Source organism: Microcebus murinus, chromosome 27 (genome assembly GCF_040939455.1).
Source record: "Microcebus murinus isolate Inina chromosome 27, M.murinus_Inina_mat1.0, whole genome shotgun sequence".
NCBI classification, from domain to species: domain Eukaryota; kingdom Metazoa; phylum Chordata; class Mammalia; order Primates; family Cheirogaleidae; genus Microcebus; species Microcebus murinus.
This window is the reverse complement of record NC_134130.1, coordinates 16687965-16710315: the sequence shown is the minus strand read 5'-3', so window position 1 is coordinate 16710315 and position 22351 is coordinate 16687965. Positions and strand designations below refer to the sequence as shown.

Below are 22351 nucleotides of genomic sequence, written 5' to 3'. Positions count from 1 at the left end.
GACTCTGCCTCAAAAAAAAAAAATATATATATATATATAAATATATATAGCAAAAAAATAAGCCAGGCAAATGCCTCTGGTCCCAGCTACTCAGGAGGCTGAGGCAGGAAGGAGTCTGAGGTAGCTGTGAGCTAGGCTTATGCCATGGCACTCTAGCCTCGGCAACAGAGTGAGACTCTGTTTCAAAAAATAAAAAAGCACAGGTGCTACAGAGAGACAGGCGCAAGTCCTAGCTCTGCCAGCACAATGCGTGACCTTGGGCAATACACACCTGTCGGCTCACATCTACCTTCCTCACTGGGAGATAAGACGACATGAGTTAGTTTACGTAAAAGCATTTTAAAACAGTCACCAGTACACAGTAAGTGCCTAATAAATGTCAGTCATTATTAACAATATTATCACTATAGCTACTATTAGTACCATCAATCAATGAACTGGGATTTTTTATAAAACAATGTGCTAAGGTACAAAACTAAGTCACCAAAAACAGGTACCCAACAAAGCCTGAGGGTGAAAGGCAGGTACTCAGGAGGAAGAGATCCCCAACCTGAGTGGGGAGTTCGTCAAAGTACAAACAGAAGTCAGCTGACACTGCAAAGAGAGGGACAGGAGGAAGAGGAAGGTACCTTCTAGGCAGAGGAGAAACAGAAAGCCTAGGATAAGAAACTAACATGATTTTTTCTGAGAAATACAAAAAAGTCATTCAGTGTTGCTACAGTCTCTAAAATAAGAGGAAGAATATGATGACAGCTGAAACCAAAGAACTGTGGGCAAAGAAGCCATAGTAAGACATATAGGAAACTTAGATTTTCTCTGGTGGCTGATACCTGTCAAGTGTTCATTACAGGTTCACTGAATTAAAAAGTCAAGCCTGAAATGATGTGGCCATTGGCATGAGTTCAACAATACTATACTCTGGGTTTTAATGTCAGGTTTTCTCCGTTTTGAATTTACTCAGAAAGCCACAGCACACTGGCCAGGCGCGGTGGCTCACGCCTGAATCTTAGCACTCTGGGAGTCTGAGGCGGGCGGATCGCTCAAGGTCAGGAGTTCGGAACCAGCCTGAGCAAGAGCAAGACCTCCATCTCTACTATAAAATAGAAACAAATTAATTGGCCAACTAATATATATAGAAACAAATTAATTGGCCAACTAATATATATAGAAAAAAATTAGCTGGGCATGGTGGCGCATGCCTGTAGTCCCAGCTACTCGGGAGGCTGAGGCAGTAGGATTGCTTGAGCCCAGGAGTTTAAGGTTGCTGTGAGCTAGGCTGATGCTACGGCACTCACTCTAGCCTAAGCAACAAAGTGAGATTCTGTCTCAAAAAAAAAAAAAGAAAATAAAGCCACAGCAGAATAACTGACCTATAATTTTACATCAATTATTTTAATCTGGATGTCAATGTTTACATTATGTGCTCTGCCTGATACAATATTCTTAACATAATTAGAAAATCAATGGCACAAAAGCCACACACCTGTGTATAAGGCGATATAAAACTTGTAATGCACACTAAGCCAGCATCCGCAAACAGCTTAGCAACTTCTGCAATGCGTCGAACATTCTCTTCTCTGTCTTCAGGACTAAAGCCAAGATTTTTATTGAGACCTTGACGAATATTGTCACCATCCAAAGTGTAGCACGGAATACCATGGCAAACCAAGTACTCCTCCAAAGCCATGCTCACCGTAGTCTTCCCTGCTCCAGACAAGCCTACAATTGAACAATGCAAACAGATTCCATATGCAAAGTTAGAAGGATAACTATGTAGTAATAAAAATGTTAATTACAGGCTTAATTACATTCATTATTCACAGCAGTCTCTCAGTGAAGTTCTTATTCAATACCTCTCTTTAAGATTTAACCCTTACCTAGGAAAATATCTATAGTTTACATACAATAAGCATTTGGTTTTAATAACTTGTATCCATGCCCAAAGGTATCCTAAAAATCACTGGTAAGCTTCAAAAGGGCTTAACCAATTTTAGTGTCAGACATGGATGAGTAGATATTCACTCTGTCCTCTTGTTACCACGTTTCTAAAGCTGCATACCAAATTTTAAAACAAAGTTATATGCCCACATACAGTGACACTGCTACTGTTACTTCAAGAAGCACAGTCTAATTCCCTTCCCTTGAAACTGCACTGGCCTTAGAACTCCCCTGCAGCCAAAGAACATAGTAAAATGATGATGTGTGACTTCTTACGCTGGGTAAGAAAAGGCTATACAGCTTTTCTTTGGTCAGTTAATTTGAGACAAGCCAGCAATTAATGACCCTGAGACCACCATGCAAGAGTGATCACAAGTAGGTGTTCCAGTTGACAGTGTCAGCCAGCTAAGCTCCCACTTGACAATCATCATCAACAGGATAAGTCATCTCGGACACCTAGCCAAGTTGGGCCTTCAGATGACTGCATCCCAAACTGGCATGATGATGACCAAGCAAGACCTAAGCAAACACCATTCAGCTGAAGCCAGGTGCAGCAGCTCATCCCTGCAGTCCCAGCTACGTGGGAGGCTAAGGTGAGAGGGTGGCTTGAGGCCAGGAGTTCAAGGCTGCAGCGAGCTATGATCACTCCACTGCACACCAGCCTGGGCAAGAGTGAGATCCTGTTTCTAAAAAGAATAAAAAATAAACAGCTGAGCTCTCTTCAACTCTTTACCTTTTTACCTCCTCTTTACCCTCAAAATGGTAAGCAAATTAAAATGATTGATGGTTGCTATTTTACACTACTAGCTTTTGGGGTAATTTGTTACACGGTAACTGGAACAAAGAGATAGTGGCTGAGGAGCAGTGGGTTATTCTGTTTTTTCACTGTCGTTGTTAACTAACAACTGAGCACCAAGTATGGGGGGAAATAACTGAGACTCGAAAATCTAAACTTTTTATACAACAAAAACAACTTAAATTACAATAAAATTGTCTGTTTATATACACATGTGTATTTATATATTTTTATGCATATATTTAACTTGAAATAAAGAATAGATACTGTTGAAAACTGAATTACTGACATTAACAGTATCATTGAGAAGATTACAGTGAACCCAAACAAAAAGGCAAAGACATTGAAGTGGTTAGCGGACATTAACAGATAATGCAGAACAAAGACAACCTGTAATGAACCTGTAATGATAACTAGTATACCTGAAGAAGAGAAACCAGCTACACTGGATTGAACAGTGTCCCCCAAATATTCATGTCCACCTAGAACCTCAGAATGTGATCTTCTCTGGAAATAGTCTTTGTGGATGTCATCAAAGTTAATTAAGAGGAGGTAACAGTGGGTTAGGGTGGACCCCAAATCCACTGACTGCTGAACTTATAAGAAAGCCATGTGACGACAAAAGCAGAGATTGAAGTAATCTGTCTACAAACTAAGGAACACCAAGGGTCGCCAGCAACCACCAAGAGAAAGGAATAAAACAGATTCTCCCTAACAATCTACTGAAAAAACCAACCTCACCAAAAAAAAAAAAAAAAAAAAGCCTTTGGACTTGTTGCCTCCAAAATTGTCTAATTTGTTATAGCAGCCCTGAGAAACTAATACACCAAAAAATGTAAAAATACAAAATGAAAAAATTTATCTGAAATATAATCTGAGAAAAAGGGGAACCATGTCCAGGAAAATGGTACACAAAACACTCCTACCTTAGACAGATCCTGGTTAAGCCACCAAATTGCAAGAAAAAGAAAGAAATCTTAACTTGCCGTTTCCAACAACATCAAAACAAAACCAATGAAGGCTATGTCAGATTTGACAACACAATTAACAAGCTTGATCTAACGACCATAAACAGAATATTGTACACATCAGGGGATAGATACTCTTTTCAAATAAACATATACAGAAACTGCAGGTTTTCCAGGTCTGCATATGGAGAGCCTGAAAGTCACCACTATGTCCTGACAACAAGTAAAAGACTGAGCAGACTGAAAAATCAACAACTTTTCTTGAATCTGTAAGAGAGAGGAGGACACAAAGCAAATAATTGCCCCCAAGATTAGGAAGACAGGCAAATGCAGGCAGTTATAGCTCTCTGGAGCACAGACTGACTGGCAAAAAACCACAGAGGGAACCAGCGCTGGGGTAGGAAAACCTCAGCTGTAACCAACGAAGTGATGGAGGCTCTGTTGTGGCCTGATTACAGGACAGGGGATGAACACGTAGAACACATACATACGACACAGACAGAGTTGGCTGCAGTCCCAGAAAGTAAAGTACACAGACACGAGACACGGTTAGAGACTGCAGCACTGTAAGGTGCTCGTTGTTTTATTTATATACAGTTTAATTGGGCAAGCGTCCCACAGCTATTTTCTCATGCCAGCTACTTTCCCAGCTACTTTTTGGTACGTGACTTCCCACAGCCAACAACACCTGCTTTTCCAGTCAAAGCAAAAAAGCATGGCCTCCTACAAGACAAGGCCTTCTTTGATGTCTGATACTGCTTTCAGATAACAAACAATCTCGGCTCAAGTGCAAGACCACAAGCCTGTGGCCATTTGCCTGGAGAAACAGTTCCCCTTAGCCAGTCAACAAGCCACATCCTGCTAATTGTGGGAACAAGCAATGGGCGCCCATTCTGCTGACTTTGGGTCTCAGCCAATCTGACCCAGGGACGGCTCGCTTCAGCTCACTTTAGGCTCAGGGCCTGTAAGCCTAAGAGTAAAAAATTCCAAGGGGGCCTAGTCATGGGGGGATCCCCACAATATTGTGAGTATTACCCCCAGGAATTTGATCATATTCTTACAGTAAAAGTAGGTGAAAAATCCCTTCATGCTTCCAGCACGGGGAGGGGAGAAAGGAACTGCTTTGAAACACACCAGAGTACTCTATTCTCTTTAATGAGGCCTGAACTTCAGAAAAACTGTGTAACCAGAGCCTATCCTGCCAGGGCGCTAACAGCACCTACCTGACCTAGGGGAAGGGAAATGCCAACCCAGGTGGCTCTAGCCAACCCGTCCCAGTTCAAGGGGCGGGTTGGGGAATGCAGTAACTGAAAACTGATTACACACCATAAAGCAAGCACCAAAAGATCAGATAAACAGTATTTATAAGCATCATTAGTGGTGAAATAAATGGAATATACATGTTCTAGAAAAATAAATTCTTTAGGCATCCAGATGAAAAATGAAAGCTCCTAGAAGGGAAGGAAAAAAATCTGATTAGCCTCACAATTCTTCAGAACAGTTAATGCCAGAAGACAATGGAGTACTGTTTTTTAAAACTTCAAGACAAAAATATTACGAACCAAGTATACATTTTACCCAGCAAAGTTGTCACAAAAAAACGGGCAGACATTCTCAAACATAAAAGTCAGAAAATTTAGAACCCACAGAAGACCATCCTACAAAAACTACTTAATGAAACAGAGACAATTAAGGCTTGACTCAAATAAAGAGCTCATGAGTGGACAAGCCAAAGTAAAAGAACTGATGGTGAGTTGGTGAGTACTAAAGCAGTGTACTCATAGAACTAAAATACAAACCACTCAGAAATTTAAGATGTTAGAACAGAATCTAAGAGTTACAAACCTGGAAAACATAAAAATAACAATTTAACAACAATCTAGAATTAAGAATGAAGAAATGGGAAGAATGTGAGAATGTTGCTTCTTTCATACAAAACCAGACCTGTCTAAAATTGAAACATGTAACTTTAAAGACACAGAAAACAAGAAAGGAGTTGTAGCTCAGCTAAGGCAGGAGGATGACTTTATTTTTTTTTTTGAGACAGAGTCTCACTCTGTTACCCGGGCCAGAGTGCCATGGCATCAGCCTAGCTCACAGCAACCTCAGACTCCTGGGCTCAAGCAATCCTGCTGCCTCAGCCACCCAAGTAGCTGGGACTACAGGCATGCGCCACCATGCCCGGCTCATTTTTTCTATATATTTTTAGTTGGCCAATTAATTTGTTTCTATTTTTAGTAGACACAGGGTCTCACTCTTGCTCAGGCTGGTTTCGAAAACTCCTGACCTTGAGGGATCCACCCGCCTCAGCCTCCCACAGTGCTAAGATTACAGGCGTGAGCCACCGCGCCTGGCCCAGAAGGATCACTTGAGGCCACGAGTTCAAGACCAGCCTGGGCAACATAGCAAGACCCCATCTCTACAAAAAAAATTTTTTAAAACAATTTAGCTGGGTGTGGTGGCACATGCCTGTAGTCCCAGCTACTCTGAAAGGTGAGGCCAAGAGGATCATCTGAGTCCAGGAGTTCGAGTCTATACTGAGATATGATCACACCACTGCTCTCCAATTCTCCAATCTGGTCTACAGAGTTAGACCCTGTCTTTTTTTTTTTTTTTTTTTTTTTTGAGACAGAGTCTTGCTTTCTTGCCCAGGCTAGAGTGAGTGCCGTGGTGTCAGCCTAGCTCACAGCAACCTCAGACACCTGGGCTTAAGCAATCCTGCTGCCTCAGCCTCCTGAGTAGCTGGGACTAAGGCGTGTGCCACCATGCCTGGCTAATTTTTCTATATATACTAGCTGGCCAATTAATTTCTTTCTATTTATAGTAGAGACGGGGTCTCGCTCTTGCTCAGGCTGGTTTCGAACTCCTGATCTTGAGCAATCCATCCGCCTCGCCCTCTCAGAGAGCTAGGATTACAGGCGTAAGCCACCGTGCCCGGCCCTGTCTTTCTTTCTTTAAAAAAAAAAAAAAAAACCAGAAATGTTTTCTGCAAATCAGCACAAATTTTTAATGACTGGCAATACCCAGTGTCGACAGAAACACTGGGAAAGGGACCTTTTCCACACTACTGGTAGGAGAGTAAATTGGTATAACATTTTATTAGGTAATTTGGGAAGCTGTGTCAAAATTTTAAACATAATTCTTAATAAAAGTAAAAGGATCCATCATTTTCAATGTACTTCCAAAACCTGGATCTATTCACCCTCTCGCCAGCCTGCTATGGCCAAGCCCAAACGGAGACGGGGAAAACCGAAACAAAAAAATCCGAAGCCAAAGCAAAAGCTGAATGATAGAAAATGTTTATGTGAAAATCCCCATCACTGAAGCTTTCTCTCCCTATGGTGCATGGTTTGAACAGTGTCTCGAGGTGGAGCCGTAGAGGAGGCACTCAGTCACGAGGGCTACCCCTCATGAAAGGATTACTGCCAGTTACAGAGAGGCTTGAAGCTGGGAGTTTGACCTCTTGCTCTCTCTGGCCAACAAAGCCTTCCACCATGTTACAGCACAGCAAGAAGGCCCTCACCAGGCGTTGGCCCTGATGTGCCTGGCCTGTGGTATCTGGCCTTCAGAACTGTGAGAAATAAATTCCTGTTCATTATAAATTAGCCAGTCTTTGGTATTTTGTTAAAATAGCATAAACCAGGCAAAGACATATGGTTTACATTGTTAGATTCTTGGAGCAGAATCCAGGTCTTATTTGGACTCAGAACTTTATAGAATATAATGCAGTATCTACTAGAAGGTAGTTTTAAGATGCATTCAGGAGTGGTGGCTCACGCCTGTAATCCTAGTACTCTGGGAGGCCGAGGCGGGAGGACCGTTTGAGCTCAGGAGTTCCAGATCAGCCTGAGCAAGAGTGAGACCCCATCTCTACTAAAAATAGAAACAAATTAATTGGCCAACTAAAAATATATAGAAAAAATTAGCCGGGCATGGTGGCGTGTGCCTGTAGTCCCAGCTACTGGGGAGGCTGAGGTAGAAGAATCGCTTGAGCCCAGGAGTTTGAGGTTGCTGTAGCTAGGCTGATGCCATGGCACTCTAGCCCGAGCAACAGAGTAAGACTCTGTCTCAAAAAAAAAAAAAAAAAAAAAAAAAAAGATGCATTCTGGTTTTTCCCCTTTATTTAACATCAACCCTGTAGAAGAATGAAAGGAATTACCAAAAGGAAGTATGTTGTCATTAAGCAACTATGTCAGTTACATGTCGTAATGCTCTTAATACAGAATACAGCTCAAAATTTAAATATGCTTACTCCTAAGTCCAAGTCTGTCTATAAGCACTGCTTTTAGAATAAACTAGTTTATCTCACTTGATCATACCTGTTAGCCAAACTGTACACCCACGAAAGCCACCTCTGGTCCCCACCACCTGACCTCTCTTGTTCCGGCTGACATGGTGGGCTTGATAAGTAACATTAGTTGCTCTCTGCATCCCCTGGAAAAAAGAAAAAGAAGGAAAAGAATTCTGGTTCATTTGAGTCCTTTAAAAGGTAAATACAATAATAAAAAAAAAAAAAAAAAGGTAAATACATATTCCTTACAAACACACAGTCAGCACCCTATGCCAAAACGAAGAAAAAAGGTAATGCTAACATTTAGTCTTTTTTTTTTTTTTTTGGAGACAGAGTCTCTCTTTGTTGCCCAGGCTAGAGTGAGTGCCGTGGCGTCAGCCTAGCTCACAGCAACCTCAAACTCCTGGGCTTAAGCAATCCTGCTGCCTCAGCCTCCCGAGTAGCTGGGACTACAGGCATGCGCCACCATGCCCGGCTAACTTTTTCTATATATATTAGTTGGCCAATTAATTTCTTTCTATTTATAGTAGAGACGGACTCTCGCTCTTGCTCAGGCTGGTTTCGAACTCCTGACCTCGAGCAATCCGCCCGCCTCGGCCTCCCAGCGTGCTAGGATTACAGGTGTGAGCCACTGCACCCAGCCTAACATTTAGTCTTTTTTTTTCTTTAGCATACTAGAATGGTATTTAGTGCTTTAAATAGGTCAATTAATTTAATTCTCACAGCAACCTAATGATGTAGGTACTCTTACTATGGTGGTTTTACAGATGAAGGTATTAAACCTGAGAAAAGTTAAATAACTTGCCCAAGATAGTAAGTGGTAGACCAGAGCCTAGCCTTTTCATGTGTTCATTTAGTCATTCATTCCACCAGCATTTACTGAGGCTCTGCTAGTATTCCAAATGAACAAAACAGGTCTCCATCTTCTTGATTTTGCACAACTATAGGCTAATGTAAGTGTTCTGAGCACGTTTACATTCAACAGGTTAGGTGTACACATGCATTTTCAACTTGCAATATTTTCAACTTATGATGGGTTTATCAGAACATAACTCCATCATTAAGTCAAGGAGGCTTTGTACTAAAAATCATTGAATTGTATACTTTTTAGATGGGTCAGCCAATTGGTATTCACATTATATCTCAATAAAGCTGTTTTCTAAAAAAAAAAAAAAAATTACTTAGCCTTTATTTCCTCTTCCTAGGAAGAAAAACACATAATTTGGATTCTTTTCAATGAGTTATATTGTTATACAATAGATGTCATCATTATTTTATCTTTCAAAGCAGACTTATTCATCATTCATTTATTCAAAAATATTTACTGAATGCATACTACATTCTTGGTGCTGATGGAACAAGTGAACAATACTGTTACAAATCACTCTTCTCAGGGAGCTTGTAAGCTAGTGTGGTGGTTCCCAGAGTGTGCTGACCAGCAGCTTCAGGGTCTCCTGGGAATATGCTGAAAATGAAATTCTCAGATCCTGACCCAGGTCAACTAAGTCAGAAACCCTGAGGTGAGGCCCCAAATCCTGCATTTTAACAAGCCCTCCAAGTAAGTCTGATGCAAGCTCAAGTTTAAAAACCACTAGAAGTCCTTGCCTGCGAGAGTGGCCACTGCGTTGGTGCTCTGGGGCTTGGACCCTGGCTAGCCAGAAAATAAACCTCCTCTTGTGTGATTGCATCCTCGATGTCTCTGCTTTTCTGTCCGGTGGGGCTGTGGAAGGTCGGTCCCTAACATTTGGGGGCTTGTCCGGGATTTGCCTTCCCCACAGACTATCGGATAGAATTCAGGGCTGAGGGAGGAGTGTGAAAATCCACCCCGGACTAGCCGGGTGTGGTGTTGGGTAAGGGATGCGGAATCCCCTTGCAGGACCCCGGATCAGGACGCCAGCACTGGACCTAGGCAGCAGACGCGCTGGTGGGTCGCCGGTAGGAGCCAGGCAGAGACGTCCTCTGGCCCCATTGGGACTCTGGAGCTGACCTTGTAGCCAAGGGCTCGGTCAGGAGGAGACCAGGGAGTAGGTCCAGACCAGGTTAGGTTGTCTGTTTACCTCACTGTCCACTTGTCTGTTGTCTGCTTTGTTTGTCACCGGCTTTCTGTGTGTGTGTGAGTGAGTGTGACATCTCTCGTTGGCTTGTTGGAGTCTCTGGGTTCTGTGGTTTCAGCCCGAGAACCCATCAGGGTTGCATGGGTTTTCGGGCTGGGGCCGTGGAATCAGGGGACCCACGAAAAGATCCGCAGGGGCGACTAAAACCTCCAGGTGAGTATTCCCCTGCATGGGCTGGCAGCACACAGTGTATCTCCTGCCGCCCGCGCCAGGAGTGGCTAGTGCGGGAGGGGCACGGCCGTTACCTCCGTAGGGAGTGTGAAAGGCTAGGGATTCAGATCCTTGTCCCCAGGGCCCCAACTGCAGAATATCGGTTTGCACATCTGCCTATTATCGACTAGCCATGGGACAGGCTCTAACAACGCCATTGTCCATCCTGGTGAGCCATTTTAAGGATGTCAGGGCAAGGGCACACAACCTGTCCCTGGAGGTCAAGAAGGGAAAGTTTGTTACCCTTTGTGAGGCCGAGTGGCCCACGTTTGGAGTGGGGTGGCCCAGGGAGAGCTCGTTTGATGCCTCCTTGATCGAAAAGGTAAAAGGTGGTATTTGGCCACCACAGCCACCCTGATCAGATCCCCTATATTGTGGTCTGGCAAGACTTGGTTCTAGACCCGCCACCCTGGCTGAAGGCCTTCCTACCTGCCCCGAGGGGAAAGGCGGAAGTTCTGGCAGTTAAGGAGGTCAGAAAGGAGAGGGCACGGAGTCTGGGGTCCGTTGGGACGCCAGTGTTGCCGGACTCCAATCTCCGAGAATCTGAGAGACCTAATTAATCTTTTAGACTCTGTTCTTTTTACTCATCAGCCCACCTGAGATGACTGCCAGCAGCTGCTTAAGGTGCTCTTCACAACGGAGGAGGGAGAAAGGATTCAGGGGGAGGCGCGGAAGCTGGTTCCGGGGGAGAACGGCAGACCTACTACAAACCCGCCAACCATCGACCAAACTTTTCCCCTTGAACAGCCGCTTTGGGACTACAGTGAGGCTGAAGGTAGGGAGCGTCTCCTAGTCTATCGCCAGACTCTGATGGCCGGTCTCCGTATGGCGGCGCGAAAGCCAACTAATTTGGCCAAGGTAGGAGACGTTCGTCAGGGGACAGAGAGCCCAGCAGCATACTTAGAGAGGATCATGGAGGCCTTCTGACAGTACATCCCCATAGATCCCACAATGGAGGAGAATAAGCCGCTGTTATAATGGCGTTTGTCAATCAGGCAGCCCCGGACATTAGGCGCAAGGTGCAGAGAATAGATAGATTAGGCAAGAAGACTCTGCAGGATCTGTTAGAAGTGGCGGAGAAGGTCTATAACAATGGAGAGACGCCAGAAGAGAGGTTAGACAGGATCGGGATAGAAGATAGGAAATTCCAAGCTGGGGAAGCACGGAAAGCAAACAGAGAGATGGCTAAAATCCTGCTAGCCGCCACAAGAGGGGGGCAGATAGGGTCAGAGGATAGGGAAAGGCCCCGTCGGGAGAGGCTAGGAAGGATCAATGTGCCAATTGCAAGGAGCATGGGCATTGGGCCCGAGAGTGCCCCAAAAAGAAAGGGGGGCAAAGACTTGGAGGTCCTGAAAATTCATGGTTGCAGGACAGGTGACAAACGAATAGGGAAGACGGGGTTCGGTCCCCCTCCCCGAACCTAGGGTAACTTTGCAAGTGGAGGGGAATCCAGTCAGCTTCCTCATAGATACAGGAGCAGAACATTCAGTACTAACGGAAGACACAGGAAAATTGTCCAGTAAGACCAGTTGGGTGCAGGGGGCAACAGGAGCCAAACTATATCGGTGGACCACACGGCAGAGACTGGATTTGGGTTCGGGACAAGTGAGTCACGCCTTTATGGTCATCCCTGAGTGCCCCACACCACTACGGGGAGGAGACATCCTTACCAAGCTTAAGGCTCAAATTCATTTTGAAGAGGGAGTAATAATAACTGATAATAATCTCATCAACAGCCCCCGGGTCACTCAGATCCTGACCCTGACACAGGCAGATGAATATAGACTGTACTAGCCCACAAAAAGCAGAGAGGAAGGCATGGAGCAATGGCTCTGTGAATTTCCCATGGCGTGGGCCGAGACAGGGGGCACAGGATGGGCAAAACACCGGCCGCCTCTTTATGTTGAGTTAAAACCCAGAGCCGAGCCAGCCCGAGTCAGACAGTACCCCATGTCCCAGGAAGCCAGAGTGGGAATTACACCCCACATTCGGAGACTCCTGGACAGTGGGATTCTCCGGAAATGCCAGTCAGCCTGGAACACCCCCCTGTTGCCGGTGAAGAAACCAGAGGGGTAAGGACTATAGGCCTGTGCAAGACCTCAGAGAAGTCAATGCAAGGGCCCTGGATATCCACCCTACAGTCCCTAACCCCTATACTCTGTTGAGCTCTCTCTCTCCCACGCTGTCTTGGTATACCGTCCTAGACCTAAAGGATGCCTTCTTTAGCCTGGCGGTGGCCGACACGCAGCCAGGAGATTTTCGCCTTTGAGTGGCAGACAACGAGAGAGGAATTCATGGGCAGCTGACGTAGACGAGACTGCCCCAGGGGTTTAAAAACTCGCCTACCCTGTTCAACGAGGCCCTCCATGATGACCTTGGTGAGTACCTAACTGATCACCCAGAGGTGACTCTGCTGCAGTCCGTGGATGACTGGCTGTCAGCTGCAGCTAACCCCGGGGCCTGCCTAGAGGGCACCAAAGACTTACTCAAAGTATTAGGCGAGTTGGGGTACCGAGCCAGTACAAAGAAGGCTGAAATTTGCAAGGATGAAATCACCTATTTGGGATATAAAACAAAAGGTGGCCGAAGGTGGCTAACCGAGACAATGAAGCAGACTGTGTTAAAGATACCCACTTCGAGCCGAGAACTGAGGGAATTCCTGGGGTCGGTGGGTTACTGCCACCTCTGGATTCCAGGGTTTGCAGAAAAGGCTCGACCTCTGTATGAAGGGTGTAAGGCGGGGCAAGCAAGGGAGTGGACTGTGCAAATGGAAGCGGCTTTTCAGGCCCTGAGGGCAGCCCTGCTGGAAGCCCCGGCCCTAGCACTCCCTGATCCTACAAAAGAGTTTCACCTGTTCATAGACGAGAAGGGAATAGCCAAGGGGGTACTCACGCAGGCCCTGGGACCCTGGAAGAGACCGGTGGCGTACTTGTCAAAAAAAAAAACTAGATCCGGTGGCGGCGGGGTGGCCAGCATGCTTGCGAATCATCGCAGCCACGGCCCTGTTGGTCAAAGATGCTGATAAGCTCACCCTAGGGCAGCGGCTGCAGATCACCACCCCGCACGCCATAGAGGGGGTTCTGAAGCAGCCACCGGGACGGTGGATCACAAATGCGAGGCTGACTCATTACCAAGGACTTTTGCTGGACGCACCCTGCATCGAGTTCCTGACCCCTGCCGCCTTGAACCGGCTACGCTTCTGCCAACCCCGATGTAGCCACACCTGAGCATGATTGCCTTGAGATCCTAGCCAAGACCCAGACGACCCGTAGATACTTGAAGGATCGCCCCCTTCCAGGTAGCAACCTGACCTGGTTCACGGACAGAAGCAGTTTCATCCGGGACGGACGCAGGTACGCAGGGGCGGCCATAGTAGATGACCAAGGTAAACTTATCTGGGCGGCACGCCTTCCGCAAGGGACATCTGCTCAGAAGGCAGAACTAATAGCGTTGACAGAGGCTCTTAGCCGGGCCCGAGGAAAAAGGCTGACGGTGTACACTGACAGCCGCTGTCACATACATGGGGCTGTGCACATACATGGGGCCCTCTACAGGGAAAGGGGCTTCATCACAGCAGAGGGAAAGGAAATTAAGCACAAGCCTGAAATACTCCACTTACTGGAGGCTGCTCTGCTGCCAAAGGCAGTGGCGGTAGTCCATACCCCGGGACACCAGAGCGGGGATTCCGTGGAAGCACGGGGCAATCGGAGAGAGGACGCTGAAGCTAAGAAGGCTGCAGAAGGCACTCCGCAGCCAAACATCCTACACCTTAGCCTGCCACCCCTGGACATGGGACAGTTGCCTCCTCCGCCGGACTATTCCAGTGTAGATGAGGTCTGGGCCTCAGAGCAGCTACGTGTAAGCAAAAGTGAAGATGGCTGGTTGTGGGACGAAGGGCATCGCCTAATAGTGCCAGAACTCTTAGGACGCCAGCTGTTAGAACACCTGTATCAGACCACACATCTAGGGAAGAGAAAGATGCTGCAACTGCTGGACACTGCTCAACTAAGGTTCAAGTCACAAGGACGGATTCCAGATGACATCGTCAAAAGTTGCTGAGCCTGTCAGGTTATGCAGCTGGGGAGGATCAGAGGGACACACGCAGGTACGAGGGAAAGGGGGAGGCAGCCAGGACTATTTTGGGAAGTGGATTTCACAGAGGTCAAGCCTGGAAAATACGGGTACCGATATTTACTGGTCATGGTAGATACGTTTTCCAAATGGGTAGAAGCCTTCCCTACGAAAGGAGAAACAACTTTGACAGTAGCTAAGAAAATATTAGAAGAAATAGTCCCCAGGTATGGACTGCCGGAAGGGATAGGATAGATTGGAAATTACATTGTGCATATAATCCCCAGAGCTCTGGGCAGGTAGAGAATGAATAGAATAAAGGAGACCCTGACTAAATTGGCCCTGGAGACTGGCGGAGACTGGGTGACCCTCCTTCCTTCCCTTCGCCCTGTTCCGAGCCTGGAACACCCCTTATCACTTAGGTTTAACCCCTTTTGAAATCATGTACAGCACACCCCCTCCTGTAGTTCCTAGGATGAGCCCTGAGGCTCTTCCAGGACATCCCAAAGAAGTGTTGCAAGCGGTGCAGGCTCTGCAACATGTCCACAGTCAAGTATGGCCGGACCTCCGTGCTATCTACCGGCCTAAGGAGGGTGCCGGACACCTGTTTCACCCACACCAGCCGGGGGACTGGGTGTGGGTGAAACGGCATAACAGCAGAACCCTCGAGCCGAGGTGGAAGGGCCCCTATCAAATTATTCTTGTTACCCCCACTGATCTTAAGGTCGATAGAATAGTAGTGACCTGGATACACCACTCCCACGTGAGACCTGCTAATAAAAAAGACCAGGAGCGGTGCCAGGACCAGTGGAAAGCAACTGCAGACCCGAAGAATCCTCTGAAGACCAGACTGACCGGCGTGGCGGCGACAGCCCAGGACTGCTGACACAGACTTGGACTGGGGTTGTGGCATCTAAGGATTGACTGGGTGACAAACATGGACGGGTCGTGGTGGGGGTTGGCTGTTGTGTTTTGGGGATGTTGTGTTTTTGGTTTAATGTTTTTGGGATGGAGACCTACAGCTGTACTTACCGCCCCGAACCCCCACCAACCCCATAACCTTACATGGGTCTAAAGATTACTGTATAATGGTGTTAGTGTTCCCAAAAATAATATACCACACTGAGGAGACAATGTATGAGGGCATAGTAGGGCGAAGAGTCACCAACCTAATTTTTGAAAGAAAAAGAGAGCCTTTCACAGCCATAACCCTGGCTACTCTTTTTGGCTTAGGGGCAATAGGAGCAGGAACTAGTATCTCTTCTCTGGCAATGCAGCAAAGAGGGTTTAATACTCTGAGGGCAGCTGTTGATGAAGATATTGCAAGGATAGAAGATTCAATCTCACACCTAGAAAAGTCACTAACCTCCCTATCCAAGGTAGTGCTCTAGAACCGGAGGGGGTTAGATCTAGTTATTCCTCCAGCAAGGAGGACTATGTGCTGCCCTCAAAGAAGAATGTTGTTTCTATGCAGACCATACTGGATTTGTTAGAGAATCTATGGCTAAGGTCAGGGAAGGGATTGCCCGACGCAAACGGGAATATGAACAGCAAGCAGGTTGGTTTGAGTCTTGGCTTAACAGTTCCCCCTGGTTAACAATGAACGCTACTATCCACCCTACTAGGCCCACTCATTATGCTAATCTTAGTCCTTACTTTCGGGCCGTGTGTAATTAATAGACTAGTAGCTTTTGTGAAAGAACGGATAAACACTGTCCAGCTACTAGTATTGCAACAACAATATCAGCAGCTATGGTCAAGTGCTATAGAACTCGAGCACCTAAGAGACCTTGAGGACGAACAGGAGTGCTCGTCTGCTACCTAGAGAAAGGGGGGAATGTAGGGCAGAGGAAGGGCAGAGGAATTTGTAGGGCAGAGGAAGGGCAGAGGAATTTTTCCAATTGTCGGGAATTTACTTGGGTGGGGCAATGAGCTAACTGCAAACTTTTGCTTCTGGTCATTGCTTGCTTGCTACACCGCTGTATGGGGAATTATGGGATGAGGTCATTGAAGCACGGGCGACTAGCCCATCAGGCAATAGAGGGCAACCAACCCACCAATTATTTCAAAAGGCAATAGTGGGCAACCAATCATTTTAAAGGCAACGCATGATCCATGCGTAGTCTGCTTGTGCGCAGCTTGTGCACCATGGGGATAAAAGGCATGCCGTTGTTCCGGTCGGGGTCCTTGCCTGCGAAAGTGGCCACTGCGTTGGTGCTCTGGGGCTTGGACGCTGGCTAGCCAGAAAATAAACCTCCTCTTGTGTGATTGCAAAAAAAAAAAAAACAACAACACTAGAGGCTGGGCGCAGTGGCTCACGCCTGTAATCCTAGCACTCTGGGAGGCCGAGGCAGGCGGATTGCTCAAGGTCAGGAGTTCGAAACCAGCCTGAGCAAGAGTGAGACCCTGTCTCTACTATAAAATAGAAAGAAATTAATTGGCCAACTAATATATATATAGAAAAAATTAGCTGGGCATGGTGGTGCATGCCTATAGTCCCAGCTACTCGGGAGGCTGAGGCAGCAGGATCGCTTGAGCCCAGGAGTTTGAGGTTGCTGTGAGCTAGGCTGACGCCACGGCACTCACTCTAGGCAACAAAGTGAGACTCTGTCTCAAAAAATAAAAATAAAAACCACTAGATTAGTGAAAGGGAGAGGAATAAAAAAGGACCAAGATAAATAGGTTATATAAGTTAAACAGTAATATCTGTCAAAAAGGGAAAAAAAGCAAAAGATGTTGCTAAGAAATAACAGAAGGGGAATGACGTTAAAAATTTAGACAAGGTCACAGCCAAAAGGGTCATGGAGCTTTTCCCCTGCTTTTCTCTAGTAGTTTTATAGTCTCTGATCTTACATTTAAATCTTTAATCCACTTGGATTTGATTATTTTTGGTGTGAGGTAAGTGTCTAACTTCATTCTTCTGCATGTGGATATATAGTTTTCCAGCACCATTTAATTTCACCATTAAGTATTCTTGGCACTGATGTTAAAAATCTATTAACCATAAACACATAGATTTCTGGGCTTTTTATTCTATTCCATTGATCTGTGTGTCTGTTTTTATGCCAGTACCAGGCTGTTTTGATTACTACTATAGCTTTGAAGTATATTTTAAGTCAGGTAATATGATGCCTCCAACTTTGTTCTTTTTGCTCAAGATTGCTTTGGTTTTTCAGGGTCTTTGGTGGTTCTTTATGAATTTTAGGATTGTTTTTTCTATCTCTGTGAAGAATGTCCTTGGAATTTTTATTGCATTGAATCTGTAGATCACTTTGGGTAGTATGGACATTTTAAAAATATTTATCTTTCAATCCATGAATACAGCATATCTTTCCATTTATTTGTATCTTCAATTGTTTTCATCAATGTTTTACAGTTTTCAAGGTACAGATCTCTTACCCTTCTTGGTTAAATTTATTCCTGAGTATTTTATTTTTCCAGTAGCTATTATAAATGGGATTTTTTCTTATTTCTTTTTCAGATAGTTCACTGTTAGTATATAAAAACACTATTGGTTTTTGTATATTGATTTTGTATCCTGCAACTTTACTGAATTAGGATATTAGTTCTAACAGTCTTTTGGTGCAGTCTTTAGGGTTTTCTATATATAAAATCATGTCATCTGCAGACAGGGACAATTAACTTCTTCCCTTCCAATTTGGATGCCTTTTCTTTCTTTCTCTTGCCTAACTGCTCTGGCTAGGATTTCCAATACTATGTGGAATAGAAGTGGTGAGAGTGGACACCCTTGTCATAGTCCTAATCTTAGAGAAAAAGCTTTCAACTTTTTACCATTGAGTATGATGTTAGCTGTGGGCTTGTCATATATGAACTTTATCGTGTTAAGGTATATTCCTTCTATTCCTAATTTCTTGTGAGTTTTTATCATAAAAAGATGTTGAACTTTGTCAACTACTTTTTCTGCATCTACTAAGATGATCATATGACTTTTATTTTTCATTCTTTTAATGTGGTGCATCACATTTATTGATATATATATATGTTGAACTATCCTTACATCCCTAGAATAAATTCCATGTGATCACGGCAAATGATCTTTTTAATGTGCTGCTGAATTTGGCTTGCTACTTACTATATTGAGGATTTTTGTATCTGTTCATCAGGGATATTAGCCTGTGATTTTCTTTTCTTATAGTATCCTTACCTGGTTTTGCTATGAGGGCAATGTTGACCTCATAAAATAAGTTTAGAAGTATTCACTCTTTCTTCAGTGTTTTAGAAGAGTTTGAAAAGGACTGGTATTGCCTACTGCCATACCACCCTGAGCACACCCAATCTCGTCTTAAAAGGATAGGTATTTAAATGTTTGGTAGAATTCTGCAGTGAAGCCATCCCTTTAAAAATTATTGTAGCTATGATTATTTTTAAATAGTTTTATCTTTTAACCTTTGTGCTAAAGATGTAAATGAGGTATATACCTCAATTTCAGTTTTAGAGTATTCCAAACTCAACTGTGTACTTCCTTTTACCAGTGAGTTTTATATTATACTTTCATGTTTTCATGTTACTAAATAACAACCTTTTCTTTCAGCTTGAAGAACTCCCTTTAGCATTTCTTACAAGACATGTCTGGTGTTGATGAACTCTCAGCTTTTATCTGGGAAAGTTTTTATCTCTCCTTCATGTCTGATGGACGGCTTTGCTGGAAAGAGTATGTTTGATTGCCAGTTGTTTTTTTTTCTTCAACATTTTGAATATATTACCCCACACTCCCCTGGCCTGTGAGATTTCTGCTGAAAAGTCTACTGTTGGCCTTACTGGAACTCTCTTGTATGTGATTTACTTCTTTTCTCTTGCTGCCTCCAGGATCCTCTCTTTGCCTTCGGTTCTTGACAGTTTTATGATAATATGTCTTGGTATAGTCCTTTCTGGTAGAATCTGATTGGAACGTTTGATCATCTTATACTTGGATATTTATATCTCTCCCCAGATTTGGAAAGTTTTCTGCTATTATTACTTTAAGTTTTCTAACCCTTTATCTCTCTCCTCTCCTTGAATTCCTATAACTCAAATATTTGCTCTTTTGATGCTGTCCCAAAAATCCCAAAAGCTTTCCCCATTCCTTTTTCTTCCTCTGACTATGGCGGAAAGCTGTCTTTGAGTTCACAGATTCTTTCTTCTGTTTTATCAGTTCTCTTATTGATGCTCTCTATCATATTTTTCATTTTATATATTGTATTTTTCAGCTCCAGAATTTTTGTTTGTTTTTATAATAATTTCAACCTGTTAAAGTTCTCCTTTTGGTCATTTATCAGTTTCCAGAGTTCACTGAGTAGTTTCCATTTTCCTGTGGTTTGCTGAGCTTCCTTACAAACAACTATTTTTGAATTCTTTTTCAGGTAATATGTGTATCTCCAGTTCTTTTGAGTAAGACACTAGGAGATTACTGTGTTCTTTTGGTGCTGTTACATCTCTCTGGTTTTTTATGTTTCTTACTGCCTTATACTGATGTCTGTGCACTAAAGAAGTAGGGGTTTATTCCAGTCTTTGCAAACCAGCTTTGCCTGGGAAAGCCCTTCACCAGTCAGCCTGTCCAGAGATCTAGGCAGGTCATCTGGCATGGTCCACAGGTGGACTTGCTGCTAGAGTTCTTGGGGAGGGTGGCCTGGTACCCTCCTGGTACCCTTCTGCAAGTGAACAGAAGGTTCAGCTGGTACTGGAGTAGGCATGGAACCTGGGTCTGCTGAGGCCAGTCTGAAGCCTAGGATCACAAGGGCTGGCCTGGATGCTGTGTGTGTGGGTGCTGGCCTAGAGGCTAAGTCTGTGGGGTCCAGCACTATGATCTACTAGGACAAACCTGAACCCTGGCTCTGCTGGAGTATGGGGTTGCAAGTGCCGGCCTGGAAGTTGAGGCCATCAGGGACTAGCCTGAAGCCTAGCGCCGTGTGGGATGACCTGGCTCTAAGCTGAAACTCAGGGAGAGCCTAGAGCTGGGTGGGCTTGGAGACTATATCTGCAGATACCAGCCTGATGACTATGCCTGTGGGAGCCAGCCTGGTACTAAAGGTGATCCAGAGAATCGGGCCACTGGGGCCAGCCTGACCCTGAACCAGTGGGGACTGGCCTGGCAGCTGGAGGGCAGGTGGGTCCTGCCTGGGGCTGCAGGATCCTGCTTGGTGCCAGAACAGTTCATATGGGTGTCAGCCTCGGTGGGGTCTGCCCAGTGCTGGGTTTCACTGGGATGGGCCCAGTGTTGAGTTCTATGGCAAAGTCTGGTGCTCAATGCCCTCTCCTTCCCTCAAGCAGAGGGTATCTTTCTCAGTGCTGTGCTGCCTGGGGTTGGGAGGAGTGACATGTGTAATGTAAAACTGTCCTTCCTGCCCTCTTCAACACATCTTTCTTATTTCTGTGCTGTAATCTCTCAAACTCCTGACCTCAGCAATCCTCCTGCCTCAGCATCCCAAAGTGCTAGGATTACAGGCATGAGCCACCACGCCTGGCTGTGAGTGCTGTAATCTCCCACCTGGCTTCCTTAGCTCTTGTTAAGGTATTTTTTGTGCAAGGTAGTTGTTCAATCAATGTTTCCGTGGGGAGACGAGCACTGGAAGTCCTATTCCTCCACCTTGCTGACATCTGCCAAGACCCAGGTTTTTTTTAAGAAATTAATTTCAAGGCCGGGCGCGGTGGCTCACGCCTGTAATCCTAGCTCTCTGGGAGGCCGAGGCGGGCGGATTGCTCGAGGTCGGGAGTTCGAAACCAGCCTGAGCAAGAGCGAGACCCCGTCTCTACTATAAATAGAAAGAAACTAATTGGCCAACTAATATATATAGAAAAAATTAGCCGGGCATGGTGGCTCATGCCTGTAAGTCCCAGCTACTTGGGAGGCTGAGACAGAAGGATCGCTTGAGCCCAGGAGTTTGAGGTTGCTGTGAGCTAGGCTGACGCCACGGCACTCACTCTAGCCTGGGCAACAAAGCGAGACTCTGTCTCAAAAAAAAAAAAAAAAAGAAATTAATTTCAATCCAGATCTTCCACTTCCATATACACTCTTTTCTAAAACTGCTCTGCCTGAGAAGGTGCCTAAGGTTCAGGATCTCTTTTCCCACCTTTCCCTTCACAAGTCTGTGTATGAGAAAGACGTCTCCTGCTCATCTGAACCTCACTATCGCTCATTGCCCTCGGAGGGAAAGTCTTCTGAGGCCAAAGGGACAACGTGACAATTCTTTTAATAGCCACACCACAAAAGTCACACCTCTCCTCCACTAATCATCTCATTAACAGATGTATTTCCAATAAAATTATACTTTAGACACTCCATCATCACTTTGTAAGATTGAAATACACAGGCCTCTCGACTCATTTCTTTTCAATAAACCGTCGAAGCAAACTTACCAGTTCCACATTTCCAATAACTTAAACAGATATCTGCATCCCTGGGAAGGAATAGTGCCTCTTTAGCTGTAGCTCCCAGCCCCGCTGGCTGGAGGAGCAGAGAGCTAGGTCTCTGCCAGAAGAGCACTAAGAGGAGAGCTACACGCACTAGGCTGCCTACACTTGCAGACCCTGTTTGACTTGGTCATTCTGTTTGGGGATTTTTCCAAGTTATTTTGCTCTTGGGCAAGAAGAAACATAACTAATGAATGTTAATTCATTTTGGCCTTGTAAAATATCTTTTGCTTTTCTTATTAAATTGAATAAGCCAGAATGTATAAACATTATTATCTGACAAACTATAAACTGCTGAGGATATGGTTGAGAGAGAAATACAAGGTAAGTAGAACTGTCTGTTTTAATCACTAAAAAGAACACTCCCTCGGAGTTTCTGGCCTCCTACGTTGAAAAAGATTCTGGCAACAAATGTGATCGTCTGGGTGGAAGGAGGTTTTTTTGTCTTATGTAGTGATATTTTTCATATTAAAAATAAACTTTAAAAAGAGATGTGCCACATTCTCCTACCTCCCAGTTTTTCAGAGTAAATTAAACAATGCTTTTTTTTTTTTTG

At 44.9% G+C, this 22351-nt stretch overlaps 1 protein-coding gene across 4 annotated transcripts in view; it reads right to left on the bottom strand.

Moving 5' to 3' along the window:
• Positions 1-22351, bottom strand: part of PAPSS1 (3'-phosphoadenosine 5'-phosphosulfate synthase 1) — an 82695-nt gene that overhangs the window by 52798 nt on the left and 7546 nt on the right. For all 4 annotated transcript variants that reach the window (XR_012915130.1, XM_012766265.3, XM_020284503.2 and 1 more), the window contains exons 2-3: positions 8022-8136; positions 1484-1719 (exon numbers count right to left, since the gene is read on the bottom strand). Coding sequence is in view for 3 of the 4 variants with exons in the window: in XM_012766265.3 (XP_012621719.2) it covers positions 1484-1719; positions 8022-8136 (351 nt within the window). In the remaining variant the exon portion in view is untranslated. The remainder of the gene's footprint in view (positions 1-1483; positions 1720-8021; positions 8137-22351) is intronic.